The 20,672-nt window shown below is 40.7% G+C and overlaps 1 protein-coding gene across 6 annotated transcripts in view; it reads right to left on the reverse strand.

The window, feature by feature from the left end:
* The window catches only part of LOC127574173 (RNA-binding Raly-like protein), a 643,109-nt gene that overhangs the window by 72,794 nt on the left and 549,643 nt on the right, over window positions 1-20,672 (reverse strand). For 4 of the 6 annotated variants that reach the window (XM_052022948.1, XM_052022947.1, XM_052022952.1 and 1 more), the window contains one exon: window positions 2,640-2,690. In XM_052022948.1, coding sequence (XP_051878908.1) covers window positions 2,640-2,690 — 51 coding nt within the window. The remainder of the gene's footprint in view (window positions 1-2,639; window positions 2,691-20,672) is intronic. The other 2 variants (XM_052022949.1, XM_052022951.1) reach the window with 1 other exon arrangement.

Raw genomic sequence — 20,672 nt, forward strand, 5'->3', positions numbered from 1 at the left:
GTTCTATGTTCTATCTATGGAAAGAAAAACAGAGTGAATATTTCAGGTTGAAGAACCTTTACTACGTTTTTAACCTGAAATATTAACTCGGTTACTCTTTCCACAGATGCTGCCTGACCTGCAGAGTCTTTCCAGCATTTGCTGTTCTTTTTCTACTGAGATTAATCTTCTCAGATAGAGTTTGGGAAGTCTGGATCTCCTAAAGCAGCAATAATAGGTCAGTACCACCACTGATGACTGTGCTGGCTCAGGGCTAAAGTATGTCAGTAGCAAGTTGCCAGAGAAGGTATACATCACAGTGAGGAAACAACTCACCTCACCAACCCACCCATCTCACCCTCACCAATCAACCTGTTGTTACAGCATTGTGATCAAAGTACAGTTCTTGTTGAGCAAGTCCTGTCTTTGCATCAAAATCACTCTTTATTACAATGTGCAGATTCAGAACAGATCTAGAGGACTACTAGCATCAGCTGAATCATATTCCACCACCTCACTCTGGTTTAAATGAAGCTTGTAGAAGAGCATGCCAGGATCTGCACTATATATACCTAAAATGAAGTGCACATGCAGTAATGCTAACTGTTCTATATTCAGTTGTAAAGAACAGATCAAAGATCTGCAGTTCTATCACATCTAGTCATAGTGATGAACAGGTAAATAGCTAACAGGAGGAGGGAACTTCTGGAACATCTCTATTATCAACAAAGGTCGAGTATATGTTTGAGAGAAAAAAAATTCTGAAAGCATTATGAACCGCTTTTGAATTTGAGTGGATGATCCACTTAGTCTCCTTCTGCAATTTCTGCCACCTCAGAAGCAGGTCTTCTAACAGTTTACTTCACCCTGCATGATTTCAAGGAGTTGGTGAGTACATTGGATACAGCAAAGCACATGAGCTGTAACGCTGAACTAGAGCCATGCCTCTAGTTAAGTTCTTCCAGAACAACAATATACCAGCATCCTGACAATATGTATCAAATTTCCCTGGTATGTTCTACCCACAAATCCAGTCAGACCAATTACTCCCTCACCATTTGCTCTCAATTAACAGCAAAGTACTGGAAGGTATTGTTGGTAATGCTGCCAAGAGCCCCTATTCACCATTAATCTTCCTGCTTATCTTCATTTCAGGTTCAGACTGCATCACTGGGCACCAGATGTCATTACAATGTAGATCCAAACAAGAACAAAAGAAGTGAAGTCCAGAGGTGAGGTGAGGGTGACTTCTCTCAACATTTAAGACAGCATTTGTCAGATTATGGCATCAAGGAGCCCTAATCAAACCAAAGTTGTGAGTCATGTCTAACACATAGGAAGATGGCTATGGTTATTTGCAGTCAATTATCTTAGCTTCAGAAAATTACTATAGAGGCTCCTCAGATCAGTCTCCTTGGCCCAACCACCTCTTTGGTTTTTAAACAGCATTACCCCTGGAACAATCACATCAAAAATTAGGGTTGGGTGAGAAGGGGGCTTGGTGGTGGGGAAATCACCTTTGACCAGAAATTTAACTGGAATGGCCACATAAACACTGTTACCAGTGGAGCAGGTCAGTGGCTAGATATTCTGTGTTTCTGACAGCCCAAAACCTTTCCACTGTACCCAAAGCATAACTTAGATGTGTGATAGAATATTCTATACTTGTCTGGATGAATGCACCTCCAACAATACTCAGAAGTTTTAGATTATCCAAGATATTGTCTGCTTGATCACCATCCTGTCCAAACTTTATGGACAAGCCTTTGCTGAGCTTGGTGCCACTGGCAAGGTCAGTATTTAATTGGCAAGGTCAACATCTGTAATTGGCAAGGTCAACATCTGTAATTGTCCTTGAGGAAGTGGTGGTAAACTACATTCTTGACCCATTGCAGTATTTTGCAAGAAGGTACTCCCAACAGTGCTGCTGGGTGGGGAGTTCCGGGATTTATATCCAGCAACAATGAAGGACATTTCCAAGTCAAGGTGGTGTGTGACTTGCAGGAGAACCTGCAGGTGGTGGTTCCCCATGTCCCCGAAACCTTGCTTTTCCTTGGTGGTGGAGGTGCTGTCGGAGTGGTCCAGACTACTAACTACTGAACATTTTGTGGATGGCACACCCTGCAGTCACTGTGCACCAGTGCTAATGAGAATGAATACTTAGGGTGGTGGGTGGGGTGTCAGTCAAGTGGGCTGCTATGCTTTTAATGTTGTCAAGCTTGATGAAGGTGATGTTCCTTCCAGCTTTGTTTATGAGCAACCAAGAACTTATTTTGCTCAAGGATTACAGGATTTATATTACTCTATCTGTACAACTGCTGCAAACTAACCAAATAAAACCACCAATGATAAAGTACATTTATCCAAGGGGGTCTTTTTCAGTTTTACTTAATTTTAATGGTTGAACAAAACTATGAATTACTCCCCTTAAAGGTAAATTCAACACATGGCATAATTTTGACACCATTTTGCATTGGCTTGGTAATTCTTATTGTCATTGATCTTTCAGTCATTCTTGTAGGGCTTAACTGCTCTTGAATTTGCAATGACAGCATAGGCTCATGTGCTGGTTATAGTTCATTTAGAAATTTACATTGTACAAAGTATTTACAATAAAATATTTTGCACCAAATGAGTAAAAATGCAAAGAGTATACATACCTACTGTAGAAATCATCTCTGTAATAATCGTAGTCAAAGTCATAACCACTGCTGAAAAAGAGACAAAAAGCTTTAATGAGATGCTGCAGAATAACAACTTCCACTTTTCCAAGCTTAAATAAATAGATAACCTTTAGATTAATTCAGATTATATTCAATTCAAAGCAGAAAATAACAGTACGCAGAAAAGTAGGTGATAAACTAACAGATGTAACAAGAAAGATACAGTGAAAGCAGAAAGTGTTGGAAACACACATCCTCGGGCATCTTCTATACCCTTTCATGTTTTCTAATTCAGATAAAAATATATTAAGCTTGATGAAAATTTATTCTGTGCTTTTCTAACAATTTCTGACTCCTGTTAAATATCCAGTGGTCATAATTTTTATTTAAGTGCAATATACATTTTGTACATAATCAAAAACAAAGTGATTTTGCTAATGCACTGGCTTTTCAAACTTGCTCCAAAAGTCATCCTACCATCACAAAAATACACACTTTCCTCTGTTTTCAGTGTAAGCATTTATCTAATTCAGGTTACCTGGTTAGTGAATGAGAGCCAAACTCAGATTTACGTGGAACTCATGTCCTGACCTGCAGACCCATGGGCAACTGTGGAGTTCTAGTGTGTTTGGAAGTTGTGATTTGTTGGACATCTCATAAGAAGCAAGAGAGGGAGAAAGGATGCAGGAGGAACAATCTGGGAGTGAGGGGGCTGGACTTTGTCCTGGAGCACTTGTGCCTGTCCAGCCCGACAGAGTCAAGTAAAACACCTTTGATGGACTCTTTTGCTTTAGACTTTCTCTTGACAGGTCTTCAACAGGGGGGGAAGGCTACATTAACTTCTCTATTCTGGCTAGATTTGAAACTGCAGCCAAGGATCAATGACATCATTGTATATTATGCAAATTTAAAGGAGTATCCTGTCAGCTTTTGGAGGGTCATTGCCCAGTATAGGGGGCAGTTGTTCAATCCACTGAGTCTGTATTGACCCTTATGTAAAACAATTGTGTTAGTGCCAACCTTACTTACATCTTTGAATTTTATTTTCTCTTTTAGGAATTTATCTGACTCATGTTGAAGGTTACAATGTCAATAAGCAAGTTATCCAGTGCATCTCTGTAACTTATTCACTCTGTTTCCACTGGGTGCATGTAGTTAAAACCCTCTTCTACAAGAGTGATGTGCAGTACCCGTTAATTCAACTATTGGAGTGTTTACGTGAACAGCTTACTTTACCACCAACAGCCATAACAGAAGAAAGTAAGCAACCAAAAACCATTGCCCCATGAAGACAAAGACATAAGCATATCAGAATTAAATGTAATTATAATAACTTCAATATATTTGTATGAGATTGCACAGAAATAGTACTGAACCAAATGACAAATTTATATGTATGTGAAATCTTAAATGACTTGGCTTTATAAAAGCAGATAAATGATGATCAAATTGTTAAAGTAGTGCAGATAAGAATTCAATATAAATATCTTAAGGATCCCATAAATGTTCACTGAGTTTGATGATGTTTTAATTCACAAAGAATCATTCTGTCCTTTTCTATGAAGCTGATGAAGGGACAGATTGTCATCAATCATCTCAAATCCTTGCTGCGATGCATCAAATACTCTTACTGGTCTCCAGAATCACAGAATTTCAGTGTTCCTCTGTGAGCAGTCTCCTTAAATTTACTTTCTCCATGTTCCAGTTCTACTCATTTGTCCCCTTTACTTCCCGCTTTGGGTGATTTGTTTTCCAAGAGAAATGCTATAAATTTACTAACACAATAGGCTATATTTAAGAATCTTTCCATATCTTCTGCTCTGCCAACCTCTGCAGATACTTTCAAATCAGTGTGCTTAAATGTATTCATGCTACCAATAACACAAGCTCAGAGACTTGAAATATATATTTCACTTTATGAGTTTTAAAGCTAAACTACAACTTGGGGTAAAAACTTTCAAGCTTATGTTCCCCCTTAGACAATATCTAAAAAAAAACCTTTAGGCATAAGCTCATTTCCCTATACTTTTACGCACCTCCAACTTCTCAAAGAGCTTAGCCACTGTGTCCTCAATTCCAATGACCTGACTATAACAGATGTTAGATTAACAGGTTTATAATTTTCTGAATTATTTCTCTCATCTTTCTTAAATAAGCAGTTGAGTGACAGCTCATATTATAGAATTAAAAACAAACCAATTAAGCTGCATGGAATGGGTTTACCATAGTTGATTGAACAATAAAAAGTGATGAGGGGATATATAATCTTGTACAAATAGGATGATAAAAACTTCCACAAAGCAGGTATGCGGTCATACAGATTTCCTTAAAAGTTTTTAGAGACAAGGAAAGATACTCAAAAAAGTACATAATTTTGGATAGGAATGATTTAAGGATGCTAGACAACTGAATGTCCACTTCATTCCTTCCACCAAACAAAGAAATGGGAATAGCTCACTGACAAGTCATCACAAAGGACAATTTTATGATTAAAGTACTGACAAGCTCCAAATTCGTAATAGAAATATATAATGTTGGAAATCTATGGTCTGAAACATAATAAATGGGCTCGTTATTTTAAAGTGGTCATACTTCAATGAATTATTTGACAATATACTTTCCAGAGCAGATACAATACCAGCTGAATCAATACGAATCAGTATGTCCCATAAGCAGTATTGATTTTGCATAAGCTTGATCTTGCTTCATTCAGTTCCAACTGCCAGAAAAAAAGTGGCTAAAATACTATGCGCATGAAAATTGCTTTAAGTACTTGTGGGGATGGTAACATTGTGATTACGTTACTAGCAATCTAGAGGCTAGGCTGAATGACGCAGAGATAAAAGTTTAAATCTCAGTAGCTAGGCAATAAACAAATTAACCAGCAATGGTGACCTAGAAACTAACAGGTTACGTTAAGAATTTATCTTTTCTACTAGTGTCCTTCAGTGAAGGAAACACGTTGTTGTTACCTTTTTGAGCATTTGTACGACTTCAAACCAACAACAAAGCACTTAACTCTTAGCTGATAAGTGGCCAGTAAGCCTCGCCGTTGAATCAAAGAAGTGTGAAAATAATAATAAGAATAAAATTGGAAGGACCACTGCTATTACAGTGCCAGCGACCTGGGTTCAATTCCGGCCACTGTCTGTAAGGAGTTTTTACATTCTCCCCGTGTCTGCGTGCGTTTCCTCTGGGTGCTCCGGTTTCTTCCCACATTCCAAAGACATATGGGTTAGGAAGTTGTGGGCATGCTATGTTGTTACCGGAAGCATGGCAACACTTGTGGGCTGCCCCCAGAACACTCTACGCAAAAGATGCATTTCACTGTGTGTTTTGATGTACATGTGACTAATGTAGAAAAAAACTTAACTTAAACTTCTGCTGTTCTGCCACATCTGGTCATGAATGGTGGTGGATAAGCTAACAGCAAAAGGAGGACTGAAGAACATCCCCACCTTAACAATATCAGAACCTTGCCAAAAGACCAGAGGACAGAAGTTTAAGGTAAGGAATAAGAGATTTAGAGGGGATGTAAAGAACATATTTTTCACCCAGAGTGTAGTTGGAGTTTGGAATGCACTGCCTGAGAGCTTGGTGAAGCAGAAACTCTCACAACATTTAAGAAGCATCTAGATGAGCACTTGTATCATCAAGGCATAGAAGGCTACAGACCAAGTGTTGGTAAATGGGATAAGAATAGATGGGTACTTGATGGTCATTATAGACAGGTTGGGTTAAGGGGACTGTTTCTGTGCTGCATGACTCTATGATTCTAAAGCTGAAGAAACTTGTCATAGAGTAATAGAGTATGGGTCATAGAGTAATACAGCATGGAAACAGGCCCTTCAGCCCAACTTGTTCATGTCAATCAAGATGTCCATCTAAGCTAGTCCCATTTGGCCCATATCTCTCCTATCCATGTACCTGTCCAAATGTCTTTTAAAAGTTGTTATTGTACCTGCCTCAACCACTTCCACTGGCAGCTCGTTCCATATACACACCAACCTCTGTGTGAGGAAGTTGCCCCTCAGGTCACTTTTAAATCTTTCCGCTCTCACCTTAAGCCCTCTAGTTTTTGATTCTCTCTCTCTGGGAAAAAGACTGTGTGCATTCACCTTATCTTTGCCACTTATTATTTTATATATGTCACCCCTCAGTGTTTTACGCACCATTTTTGCCAGCACTTCCTAAGCAGACAACCTCAATCAATTACACAACTAGAACTGTGGTTCTTGCCCACGTTATATCCTGCCCTGACAAGGAAATTCATTGCTGTTCTTTCATCATTGTTTGTTTAACATCTAGGATTCCCTGCTTAACAGCACTAAAGGAGAATGTCACCACACCATATGGGCTGCAGTTCAGGAGGGATGTTCACTGCCACCTTCACAAGGGAAATTCAAGGATGGCCAGTACTACTAGCCTTGCAGGAGACATCCATATCCTATCAACGAATAAAATTAAAAGCAAACTTTGGGACTTAATACTTAAATGTTATAATTGATTGCCTTTATTTCAAAGTCTTTCCATAGATGCTGCCTGACCTGCTGAGTTCCTCCAGCTTTTTGTGTGCTGCTCCAGGTTCCAGCATCTGCAGTCTCTTGTGCCTCTTCAGATCGCTGTCTGAAGCTAAGTGTTTCTTTTGGTCCCTTTGAGAATGTTCTTCATCTCCATAGAACGTAGAACAGTACAGCACTGGACAAGCCATTTGGCCCACAAGGTTGTGCCGATCTTGATGCCCATTCATATTAAATGTCCTCCTCCTGTGTATTATCCATATCCCTCCATTCCCTTCATATTCATGTGTCTATCCAAAAGCCTCTTTAACTCCACCAAACTGCAAAAGATTCCACTACTACCCGTGGTAACTCATTCCAGGTACCTACCACTCTCTGTGTAAAAAAACTTGTCCCTCACATCACCTTTAAACTTCCCACCTCTGACCTTAAAAGCATGTCTTCTGGTGTTTGCTGTTTCTACCCTGGGGAACAGACTGTCTACCCTATCTATGCCTCTCATAATTTTAAAAACCTCTATCAGGTCTCCCCTCAGCCTCCGATGCTCTAGGGAGAACAACCCAAGTCTGTCCAACCTTTCCTTATAGCTCATACCCTCTAATCCAGGCAGCATCCTGGTGAACTTCTTCTGCACCATTTCTACAGTCTCCACATCCTTCCTCTGCACACAATACTCCAAGTGCAGTCTGACTAAAGTTTTATATAGCTGCAGCATGACTTCCTTACCCTTATACTCAACACCCCTACCAATGAAGGCAAGTATGCCATATGCCTTCTTTACCACCTTATGCACTTGCATAGCCACTTTCAGTGAACTGTGGGCTTCAACCCCAATATCCCTCTATACTTTAATGCTATTATGGGGCCTACCATTAACTTGTATACTTTCTCCTTTCATTTAACTTCCCGAAGTGCAACACCTCACACTTGCCTGGATTAAACTCCATCTGCCACTTCTCTGCTCATATCTGTAATTGATCTATATCCTGCTGTATTCTTTGATAGTCCTTTACACTGTCCACAACTCTACCAATCTCCACTCCAGGCCTTTCCTATTTCCATGGATAAAGTGAGGAAATTGTGTTAAGGAATCTCAGAGAATAAAGAAAATGTATTTATGTGGAATCCTTAAAAAAGAGAAATGTCCTAAGTTGCTTCACAGAAGCAAAATAAAACACTGCAAGGGGAGAAACACCAAATGCAAGGAATTTCATGGATCTGTGTAGAATTTCATGAGCAGACTGAACATGCCAAGGAGTAAATGATGGTTAAAAATGGGACAGTAGTTCAAAACTCAGGGCATGTTAATAGATAATGATGGACCTGAATAAATCAAAGTGGAAAAATTATGTATTCATTTGTTTACTTTTGTTTCACATAATTGGGTAGATATTATATCAGGCCTTAGTCTTGCACTGGAAGATGGTGGACTTCACCAGAAAAAAAATTCAACTATTAAAAGAATCCACAGAACTTCTCTTAACAATGACCATTCAGTTTTGAAGACTGTGTTTGATTTCATTTTCGGTTTTTATCTTTTCAGAACAGCCATGAAGGAAGGCAATAACTTTTCCCAGATGAATTAATCTGTAGAGGTTTGGAATTCCCTGGATCTGCTTTATGCTGAAATTTATATTGGCTTCCCCATTGACATTGCAACTTATATAAAACTTCCCTGAGAATATGAATAACATATACTGAAATGTAAAAATGATTGTATAACAAATCAGTAGAAGCTAATCAGATCCTGAGAAAAGCATGTTAACCTGTCATTGAACTTTAGAGTCGTAGAGACAAAGAGTTACACAGCAGGGAAAGAGGCCCTTTGCCCCAACGTGTCCACACCGACCAAGGCGCCCTCCTGAGCTAGTCTCAGTTGTCTGCATTTGTCCCCTGACCATTTAGACCTTTCTTATCCATTAATTTGCCCAAGCATCTTTTAAGCGTTTTAATTGTACCCACCTCTACCACTTCGTCTAGCTGCTCATTCTATATACCAATTATATGTTGTGTGAAAAGCTTTCCCCTCAGTTCCCCTTTAAGTCTTTCCTCTCTCACCTTATACCTATGTCCTCTAGTTTTAGACACCCCTACCCTAGGACAAAGACTGTGAATTCACCTTAGTTATACCCCTCATGATTTCATAAACATCCATGAGGTCATCCATCCTTCGATCCAGGGAAAACAGTCCCAGCCTATACAGTCTCTCCTTATTACTCATGCCCTCTAATCCCAGCAACATCCTTATGTACCCTCTCCAGCTTAATCACATCCTTTCTAGAGTGTGGTGACCAGAAATGCACACACTATTCCAGGTGCAGTCTCACCAACATCCTATACAGCTGTAACACAACGTCCCAACTCTTGCACTCAATGCCCTGGCCGATTAAGTCAAATGTGCCATATGCCTTCTTCACTAACCTGTCTACCTGTATTGTTATTTTCAGAGAAATATGTACTTGTATCTCTAGGTCTCTTTGTTCTACAACACTCCCCAGGGCCCTGTCATTTAGTGTGTATGTCCTGCTGTGGTTTAACGTCCCAAAATAATCATTTCATACTCATCTGAGTTAAATTCCATCTGCCATTCTTTTGCTCAATTTCCCAGTTGATCTGGATCCTGCTGTAACCTGAGACAACCTTCTTCATTGTCCACCGCACCAATTCTGGAGTCATTGGCAAACTTACCAATCATGCCACCTACTAACAATTTGGAAGAGAATGTAGAAGTGACAAACATCAGGGGACCCAGCACTGACCCCTGCGGCACACCACTGGCCACAGGCCTCCAATCTGAAAAGCTCTGCAAGTCTCTTCACCCTAAGCGTGACACTTCCGGCTGCACCTCGCTCAAACTTCTTTCGCCCCCAAGCAGGGTATCCTAGACAACTCCATAGCACCCTCTGTGTCATTCCACAAAGTCAATTTTGTATCCAATTGGCTATCTTACCCTGGATCCCATGTGATCTCACCTTCTGGTTCTATTTGCCATTCACCTCTCCCCTAATGGTTCCCATTATCACCTCCCTTACTTATCAGATTCCAGCCCTGGTAGCCTTTGTGTTCCTGCTTATCACCCTCCAGCAGCTGTCTCCACCTCCCCCCACCGTGCTCCCTCTGCCTCTCTTTTTTTTCTCTGTCTCCATCTATCATCCATCTGCCTCTGTCTCCCAATTCCAACCCTCCCTTCTCCTACCAAGGTTGACCTGGCATCAGTATAGCGGGTAGTGTGATGCTATTGCAGCGCCAGCAACCCTGGTTCAATTTCGGCCACTGTCTGTAAGGAGTTAAGATAAGATTTTAAGATATCTTTATTAGTCAGATGAGTTTGTACATTCTCCCCGTGTCTGTGTGGGTTTCGTCCAGGTGCTCCAGTTTCCTCCCACATTCCAAAGATGTACGGGTTAGGAAGTTGCGGGCATACTATGTTGGCAACGGAAGTGTAGTGACACTTAAGATATCTTTATTAGTCAATTGTACATCGAAACACACAGTGAAACGCATCTTGCATCTTCTGCGTTGAGTGTTCTGGGGGGCAGCCCACAAGTTTGTTTTTTACGATGAATAATGTTTATTTTGGAATTTAAAAAATGTGACTTCACTCCTCTTCAGTCCATCAATCAACTCAGGCTCCTGTCTCACCACTGTCCCTCTTCTCTTTACACTGGCCATCTCCCCCTCAGTCCTGATGCAGGATCTCAACCCGAAATGTCGACAATTCCTTGCCACCCACAGATGCTGCTCAACCCACTGAGTTCCTTCAGCAGAATGTTTGTTGCTCCAGATTCCAGTATCTGCAGCCTCTTGTGTCTGCATCAAACCTAGCTCACTCAGCTGAACAGATCACATCATCTACTATTTCCAGATAGTTTAAATGATTGTAGAATAGGCCATTCTGTTACTTGATAGAAAATTTCACCTTTCATTGTGTCAGGATATCACAGAGTGCACAAGTGGATTACTTTTGAAGATCTGACCAGAAATCTGAACATTTTTCAAAGATGCTCTATTTCTACAGATAACTTGTAGGATTATCTCAAGGACACACTAATGGTCAAACAGTAAAATTAACTGTATCCAGCAGCTTCTATTAAAGTTCCACTCCCAAAATACAACATTGAAAGTGAAATTGGCCTTCAGCAGTAGCACAATATGGGCTCTAGCAAAGTGGCAGGCTATTTTACAGGCAGACCATTTCACAGTCTGCCTGATTTTATTTTCTATTAAAGTCAATGGAAAAGAAAATCGGTTTGGGAATAAAATGGGATGGTGCGTCATTATCACCCTTTTTGCACTACTGCTGCAGATTAAATTCAGCACCATTTGGTGCATGTATTGTAAACCTCATTTATTTCAATAGTCACTGATAAACGTATTTAGTGTTTTAAGAATTAGCTTGCTTGAATGTTCTGTGCAGAGCTGAATGGATGAAATACCACAAATATGTAGGTGTCCTTCAGCGTGATTTATTTCTTTGGCAGATGCCATCCTATTTGTGGTTGACTTGTTTATCTCACTCATGCTTTTTCAATCCTGTGTTGTGATAAAAGAGGCTAATCAAATGACATGTGAATCACAAAGATTTAACACCCGTTTAAAGTAATTAAAACTACCTCTTGACTGATCTTTTTCTAAAAAAGAAATGCACAGAATCCTATATTTAGGATGTTAGCAATTTTTTTCAGCCTAGACCTTCATGGCACTCCTGCATATTCTGCTAGATGCATTCTTTAACATGGTAACAAACCTTTATTTAGAGCAAATTAAGAATGCCAGTGCTTTTAATCACAATGGGCTGGACCAATTAAGTTAACACAACATATCTTCATCTGTTAAATGGCTTGCAACATCTATGCTGAGCCTAGATACAATGTGTGAATAATCACTTAATCCACTCCAAAACTGACATAATTTTCCTGTGATTTGGTGCCCAGAACTGTATTCCAGATGGTGTTTGACCATGCCTACATGCAACCGAAGCATAACTTCTTCACTTTTGTCTTCCAACTCATTTGAGATAAAGACTAACATTTCATTAGTCGTTTTAATTACTTTTTGTATCATGGAAATAGAAGGAAACAGTAGTGTGAAGGGTAATATTTAATTAACAAATAAATATTTAAAAGGAATCCAATGCATTCAAACATAAATATGTTGGCCTTTTATATGTTTGCCTAATATGCAGAGTAAAGATATATAAAATATGCTCTTCTGCATTACATATGTGCGAAGCTATCTTTAAACTTAATGTTCATTCATTTCAACTGAATAAACGGTTTAATTCCTGGTCAGATGTACTAAACAAGCTATGCAGCAGTGGCTACTTGTTCAATCACTTTCAAAATCTATTTTCATTGGCACCAGTGGATTTTTAGGCACCTGTCATTGTAATGCTTGAAATTAAGTTGTTCTTTTTAATACTTTAATGTTTAGAATATGGATGCAAAATTAAGAAACCATTGAATAATGGGGCATTCAAAGAATGTGAAAATTGATAATATCGATTGCTTTCCTATTGATCAAGTTGTAGAGTCTCTTTACACATTGGTTGTGAGCTTTGGGAGAAGTCATCATTCAAAAGATCATTAAAAGCACAGAAGTCACAGTTGCATTAGATCCTAGTCTGACTCTTATCACATGACCACCTTGAGCAGGCTTCCATGAAACAACAAACAGAGCAGGAAGAGTTTAGTTGCTGGTTTTTCATCAGTACAATTATGAAATTAATTGGAAAATCAATCTGTAAAGGTTCTCTAAGAACATACGTCTTCAAGGGCCATCATTTGATTTGTTTTAGGGGCAACCATAACCATTTTATCCTCTGCAATGTTATTGAGTGCATGTTGCTCTTTTGGTACATCTTTTAACTGTCCGATGGTTTCTGCTGCATTCTACAATCTTTGGAAGCATCGTTGACTTGAAATATTTTGATCTTATGCATTTTGCCAGGCTTCCTCCACAAAGTTAGTCAAGCACAGAAAATACTTATTTAAATTTAATAAACTATTTCACAAGTACCAAAATTTGATCTAGTGTGTTAAAACATAATTAATAAACATCAAATATATTTTCTACCTGTCTGTCTGCAATATAGCACATTTATTCTTAAATTTTACTGATCTATAGTCCATTCAGTCTGTTTTGCTCCTCTGTTACACTGCCACTGCCACCAGAGTTTATTCCCAATGTCTCAGTGTCCATAGTTTAATTAAATCACTCCTCTTTAGTCTGCAGGGACAGAAATTTGAAGGCTTTTGGTGGTCTGTACCCTACAGAAGATAATTGAACAAGAGTTAGAAACAGAATAAAGTTCAGCAACTGTCTATCCATCACCCGTCTATAATTGCACATGCTGAAGAGGGGTGGGACTTGGAGAGAAGGAAGACAAAGCTCTGTGAAAATGCTGATCACATTTTGAGAGATGACAGGGCATCAAACCATAAAACACACTTGTTATCATTGCAATGATGTGAATAAAAACTTAGTTTTTTTTAAACAAACAGTAGTAACGGGAAAACATAGAAAACTTACAGCACAATTCAGGCCCTTCGGCCCACAAAGCTGCACCGAACATGTCCCTACCCTAAAAATTACTAGGCTTGCCCATAGCCCTCTATTTTTCTCAGCTCCATGTACCTATCCAACAGTCTCTTAAAAGACCCTATCGTATCCGCCTCCACTACTGTTGCCGGGAGCCCATTCCAGGCACTCACCACTGTCTGAGTAAAAACCTTACCCCTGACATCTCCTTTATACCTACTCCCCAGCACCTTAAACCTATGTCCTCTTGTGACCACCATTTCAGCCCTGGGGAAAAGCCTCTGACTATGCACCTGATCAATGCCTTTCATCATCTTATATACCTTTATCAGGTCCCCCCTCATCCTCCGTCACTCCAAGGAGAAAAGGCTGAGTTCCCTCAACCTGCTTTCATAAGGCACGCTCCGCACTCTAGGCAGCATCCTTGTAAATCTCCTCTGCACCCTTTCTATGACTTCTACATCCTTCCTGTAGTGAGGTGACCAGAAGTGAGCACAGTACTCCAAGTGGGGTCTGACCAGGGTCCTATATAGCTGCAACAATACCTCTCGGCTCCTAAATTCAATTCCATGATTGATGAAGGACAATACACCATATGCCTTCTTAACCACAGAGTCAACCTGTGCAGCTGCTTTGAGTGTCCTATGGACTCAGACCCCAAGATCCCTCTGATCCTCCACACTGCCAAGAGTCCTACCATTGATACTATATTCTGCCATCATATTTGACCTTCCAAAATGAACCACTTCACACTTATCTGGGTTGAACTGCATCTGCCACTTCTCAGCCCAGCTTTGCATCCTATCTATGTCCTGCTGTATCCTCTGACAGCCCTCTATACTATCCACAACACCTCCAACCTTTGTGTCATCCGCAAACTTACTAACCCATCTCTCCACTTCCTCATCCTTATTTGGATCTTTTCTTTGAAGTTATTCTATCTGTAAAGTCCATACATATTTATCTCACTTGGAGTTCAGTGAATGTGACCTGACTGAAGTAGCAACTCTTGTGATGACCTGGAAGAAAGCTGTCCACAATGACCTAACATTGTTCTGGCATCCAGCAGCTGTAATGTCATTTAAGCTGGCTGAGGACCTGACCACGTTAGAGAATTCTGATGTAGAGCCACCCAGGAAGAAAAAAAGGACAGTTTTTAGCTTTAAACATTCTATATGATGGAAAATAAAGGTTAAAACAAAGACATAGATCAATGTGGAAGTTGAAATAAACTTTTTATAAACTTTTTGAAATATTTGGGGAAATTACCATAATGAAATTAATTCTTTAAAGACGAGAGAGTTTGTACACTGTAATAATTGCTCAGCTTGCTGCAACATTCAGTTAAACTTCGTAGAACAAATGTACAACATTTACACCAACTATAGTCCATAAACACTTATTTTCATCAATTCAGGTCAAAAATGGAAATGGAAAAGGCTGTAAAGCAGCAAAAACTATGGAGAGGGGCTGAATAACCCACTGTAACTTTATAACATCTGCATTAAATTATACGTGTGGAAATCTTGCTGTCACTTTCACAGAATAATGCCAGCAATCACTGATAGCTTCATCGTCATTACAACCGTAATTATAGCCACATGTGAGAGATAGTCAACACATGAAATTGAAAAATGGGCTACAGCTCTCAGTTTGAAGAACAATTCATTTTAATTGAGACATTAGTTTTGCTGTGAAGAGAAACAATATTTAAACAATACCATCGAATATGCTCTGCTATTGTTGATAAAATATAAACACATCCATGTCCCCTCACTCATTTGCTTGCAATGATAAATATTTAAATGAGTCATAAGCAATTTGGTTTCTTTAGTAACACACAACATTTATTCATCACCATTTGGGTTGTGTTGTTTTGCTTTTTTCTCTTTCAGAATCTGTACATAGAGAGAAACAGTAGCCCACATTGAGAGAATGATGTTGAGGCACCAAATTGAACAGAGGGAAAAATGGCAGTACCCATTTTTGGAGGGCAAAAACATCTGATCCTCAAACTAAGAAAAAAATCAGTGGGAATTAACAAAAACAGCAAGAAGCTGTGAGTGGCAGTGAACAGGCACCAGGAACACCAAGGATTAAGTCACAACCTTTGTTTTACAGGCAGCAAGTAGATGCCTAGCGCAGAAAAATCCCTGCTCCCTGTGAGAAATTCCACAAGGCCATAACACATAGGGGAAGAATTAGGCCATTTGGCCCATCGACTCTGCTCCACCATTCTATCATAGCTGATATATTTTTCACCTCAACCCCATTCTCCTGCCTTCTCCCTGTAGCCTTTGATACCCTTATTAATCAAGAACCTATCAACTTCCATGTTAAATATACCCAATGACTTGGCCTCCACAGCCGTCTGTGGCAATGAATTCCACAGATTCACCACCCTCTGGCTAAAGAAATTCCTCTTCATCTCAGCTCTAAAGGGACGTCCTTCTATCCTGAGGCTGTGCCCTCTGGTCCTAGACTCTCCCACTACTGGAAACATCCTCTCCATGCCCACTCTATTCAGGCCTTTCAATATTTGGTAGGTTTCAATGACAACCACTCTGCTCCTTCTAAACTCCAGCGAGTACAGGCCAAGAGCCATCAAAAGCTCCTCATATGTTAACCCTCTCATCCTTGGGATCATTTTTGTAAACCTTCTCTGGACCCTCTCCAATGCCAGCACATCCTTCCATAGATATGGGGGCCAAAACTGCTCACAATACTCCAAATGTGGTCTGACCAACACCTTATAAAGCCTCACCATTACATCCTTGCTTTTATATTCTCTTGTCCTCTTGAAATGAATGCTAACATTGCACTTGCCTTCCTTACTACCGACTCAACCTGCAAGTTAACTTTCAGGGAATCCTGCACGAGGACTCCCAAGTCTTTTATGCACCTCCGATTTCTGAATTTGCTCCCCATTTTAAAAATAGTCCAGGCCTTTATGCCTTCCACCAAAGTGCATGACCATACACTTCCCTACGCTGTATTCCATCTGCCACTTCTTTACCCATTCTCCCAATCTGTCCAAGTCCTTCTGCAGTCTCCCTGCTTCCTCAACACTACCTGCCCCTCCACCTATCTTTGTATCATCCACAAACTTGGCCACAAAGCCCTCAATTCCATCATCCAGATCATTAACATATAACGTGAAAAGTAGCAGACCTAATACTGACCCCTGAGGAACACCACTAATCACCATCAGCCAACCAGAAAAGGTCCCCTTTATTCCACTCTTTTCCTTCTGCCAGTGTGGTGGATGTGGTTTACATGGATTTTAGTAAGGCATTTGATAAGGTTCCTCATGGTAGGCTTCTTCAGAAGGTCAGAGGCCAAGGGATCCAAGGAAGCTTGGCTGTGTGGATTAGGAATTGGCTTGCATGTAGAAAGCAGAGGGTTGTGGTGGAAGGAGTGCCCTCGGATTGGAAGGCAGTGACTAGTGGTGTCCCGCAGGGATCGGTTCTGGGACCTCTACTTTTTGTGATATTTATAGATGACTTAGATGAGGGGGTGGAGGGCTGGGTTAGTAAGTTTGCGGACGACACTAAGATAGGCGGTGTTGTGGATAGTGTGGAGGGCTGTCGGAACTTACAGAGGGATATTGATAGGATGCAGAGCTGGGCTGACAAGTGGCAGATGGAGTTCAATCCGGAGAAGTGTGAGGTGGTACACTTTGGAAGGACAAACTCCAGGGCAGAGTACAGGGTAAACGGCAAGGTACTTGGCAGTGTGGAGGAGCAGAGGGATCTGGGGGTTCATATTCACAGTTCATTGAAAGAGGAAAGGTGGAAAGAGCAGTTAAGAAGGCCAATGGGATGTTGGCTTTCATAAATCGCGGGATTGAGTTTAAGAGCCGCAAGGTGATGATGCAGCTTTACAAAACTCTAGTTAGGCCACACTTAGAGTACTGTGTTCAGTTCTGGTCGCTGCATTATAGGAAGGATGTGGAGGCATTGGAGAGGGTGCAGAGGAGATTTACCAGGATGCTGCCTGGATTGGAGAGTATTGAATATGAGGAGAGGCTTAAAGTGCTAGGGCTTTATTCACTGGAAAGGAGGATGAGAGGAGACATGATAGAGGTATATAAAATATTGAGAGGAATAGATAGAGTAGACAGTCAGCGCCTCCTTCCCAGGGCACCAATGCTCAAGACGAGAGGTCATGGCTTTAAGGTTATGGGTGGGAGGTTCAGGGGAGATGTCAGAGGGAGGTTTTTCACCCAAAGAGTGGTTGGTGCATGGAATGCACTGCCTGGGGTGGTGGTGGAGGCAGATACATTGAACAGGTTCAAGAGCTTGTTGGATAGGCATATGGAGGAACGTGAGATAGAGGGATATGCGGGAGGAAGGGGTTAGGTAGTGTGAGGGTGGTCTGATGGACGGCACAACACGGTGGGCCGAAGGGCCTGTTTTGTGCTGTATGGTTCTATGGTTCTATGCTAGTACCTTTCCTGTAATACCATGGGCTCCTATCTTGTTCAGCAGCCTTGTGTGCAGCACCTTGTCAAAGGCCTTCTGAAAATCCAAGTAAACAACTTCCACTGACTCTCCTTTGTCTATCCTGCCTGTTACTTCCACAAAGAATTCCAACAGATTTGTCAGGCAAGATTTCCCCTTAAGGAAACCATGTTGGCTTCAGCCTATTTTATCATGTGCTTCCAAGTATCCCAACCCTCATCCCAAATAATGCATTCCAACATCTTACCAACCACTGAAGTCAGGCTAACTGGCCTATAATTTCCTGTCTTTTGCCTCCTTCCCTTCTTAAAGAATGAAGTGACACTTGCAACTTTCCAGTCCTCTGGAACCATTCCTGAATCTAGTGGTTCAAGAAAGATCACTACTAATGCCTCCACAATCTCTTCAGCTTCCTCTTTCAGAACCCTGGGATGCAGTCCATCTGGTCCAGGTGACATCCACTTTTAGACCTTTCAGCTTCCCAAGCACCTTCTCCTTAGTAATAGCAACTAAACTCACTTCTGCCCCCTGATTCTTTTGAATTTCTGGCATGTTGCTGGTGTCTTCCACAGTGAAGACTGACGCAAAATACTTACTCAGTTTGTCTGCCATTGCTTTTTCCCCATTACTACCTCCCCAGTGTCATTTTCCAGTGGTCTGATGTCCACACTTGCCTCTCCTTTACCCTTTATATATCTGAAAAAACTTTTGGAATCGTCTTTTATGTTATTGGCCAGCTTAACTTCATATTTCATCTTTTCTTTCCTTATTGCTTTTTTAGTTGCCTTCTGTTGGTTTATAAAAGCTTCCCAATCCTCTAGCTTCCCACTAATTTTTGCAATATTGTATGCCCTCTCTTTTGTTTTTATGCTGTCTTTGACTTCCCTTATCAGCCACGGTTGCCTCATCCTCCCTTTAGAATGCTTCCTCTTCTTTGGGATGAACTGATCCTGCATCTTCCGAATTACTCCCAGAAATTCCTGCCATTGCTGCTCCACCGTCATCCCTGCTGGGGTCCCCTTCCAATCAGCTTTGGCCAGCTCGTCTCTCATGCCTCTATGGTTACATTTACTCAACTGTAATACTGGTACATCGAATTTTAGCTTCTCCCTCTCAAAGTGCAGGGTGAATTCTACCATATTATGATCACTGCTTCCTAAGGATTCCTAAGGTCCCTAATCAAGTCTGGTTCATTGCACAACACCAGATCCGGAACTGCCTTTTCCTTAGTGGGTTCAACCACAAGCTGCGCCAACAAGCCATCTCGTAGGCATTCTACAAATTCCTTCTCTTGGGATCCAGTACCTACCTGATTTTCCCAGTGTACCTGTGTATTGAAGTCCCCCATGACCACCATAACATTGCCTCTCTTACATTCCTTTTCTATCTCCTTTTGTAATTTGTACCCCACATCCTGGCTATTATTTGGAGGCCTGTATATAACTCCCATCAGGGTCTTTTTACCCTTGCAGTTTCTTAGCTCTACCCACAAATATTCTACATCTTCTGATCCTATGTCACTTCTTGCTGAGCATTTGATTTTATTTTTTACCAGTAGAGCCACCCCACCCCCTCTGCCTAGCTATGTCTTTTCGATAGGATGTGTATCCTTGGACGTTTAGCACCCAGCTGTGATTTTCTTTCAACCATGACTCTGTGATGCCCACAATGCCATACCCGCCAATTTCTAACTGTGCTATAAGCTCATCTACCTTGTTTCTTATACCGTGTGCATTCAAATATAGCACCTTCAGTCCTGTATTCACCACCCCTCTTCTCAAATTTGTATCCACGTTGCCTGAACTTAAGTTCTTATTCCTTTCTAAGCTGTCTTTTTTTTATTCTAGAGACTTCAGTAACCTCTCCTGCGCTCTCCTTCCCTTTTACTTTATCCATACTTTCCCAATCTGTTGAACCCACCCCCTACTGTTCAATGAGTTGTTATCCACACAGGTCATGATGTTTTAATGGAGCACTCAGATTGCTGGACACTAACCAGTTTCAAAACTACTTGCTCTTTAAAGTCTATGGGAAGTGGTATGGCAGTGGAGGTGTGGGATAAGAAGGAGGGAGGTTAGGACGTGGGGTGGGAGATGAGAGTGAGATCTCCATTTATACAACTTCCATGTGGTACTGAAATTCTCTAAGATAATTGTGCAAGACTGGGAGAACCCAAGTCCTGTAGGAAGCGTTCACTGAAACAAAATCATGAAATACTTGTGTTTCACATTGTGATTATTATGAGAAATTTTGCTACATCTATAAAAGTCACACACAGTACGAAAAATAGAATTAACATTCTGTGCATTCTTCACAATTTCATAGAACTGCACACTGCAGGATATTGTCATGCACAGTTATTTAAATGAGGAGAAGGTGATCTTATTTACTTGTTTGGATTTACTTTTCAGGAACATTAAAAATTCTGAGTAAACTGTCATCTAATGTTTCTTACTGTGGAAGCAGTATTTGCATGTACCGTTCATTCCACAAGTGGATTATGGAAG

This window comes from Pristis pectinata, chromosome 9 (assembly GCF_009764475.1).
Source record: "Pristis pectinata isolate sPriPec2 chromosome 9, sPriPec2.1.pri, whole genome shotgun sequence".
In the NCBI taxonomy this organism is placed as follows: Eukaryota; Metazoa; Chordata; class Chondrichthyes; order Rhinopristiformes; family Pristidae; genus Pristis; species Pristis pectinata.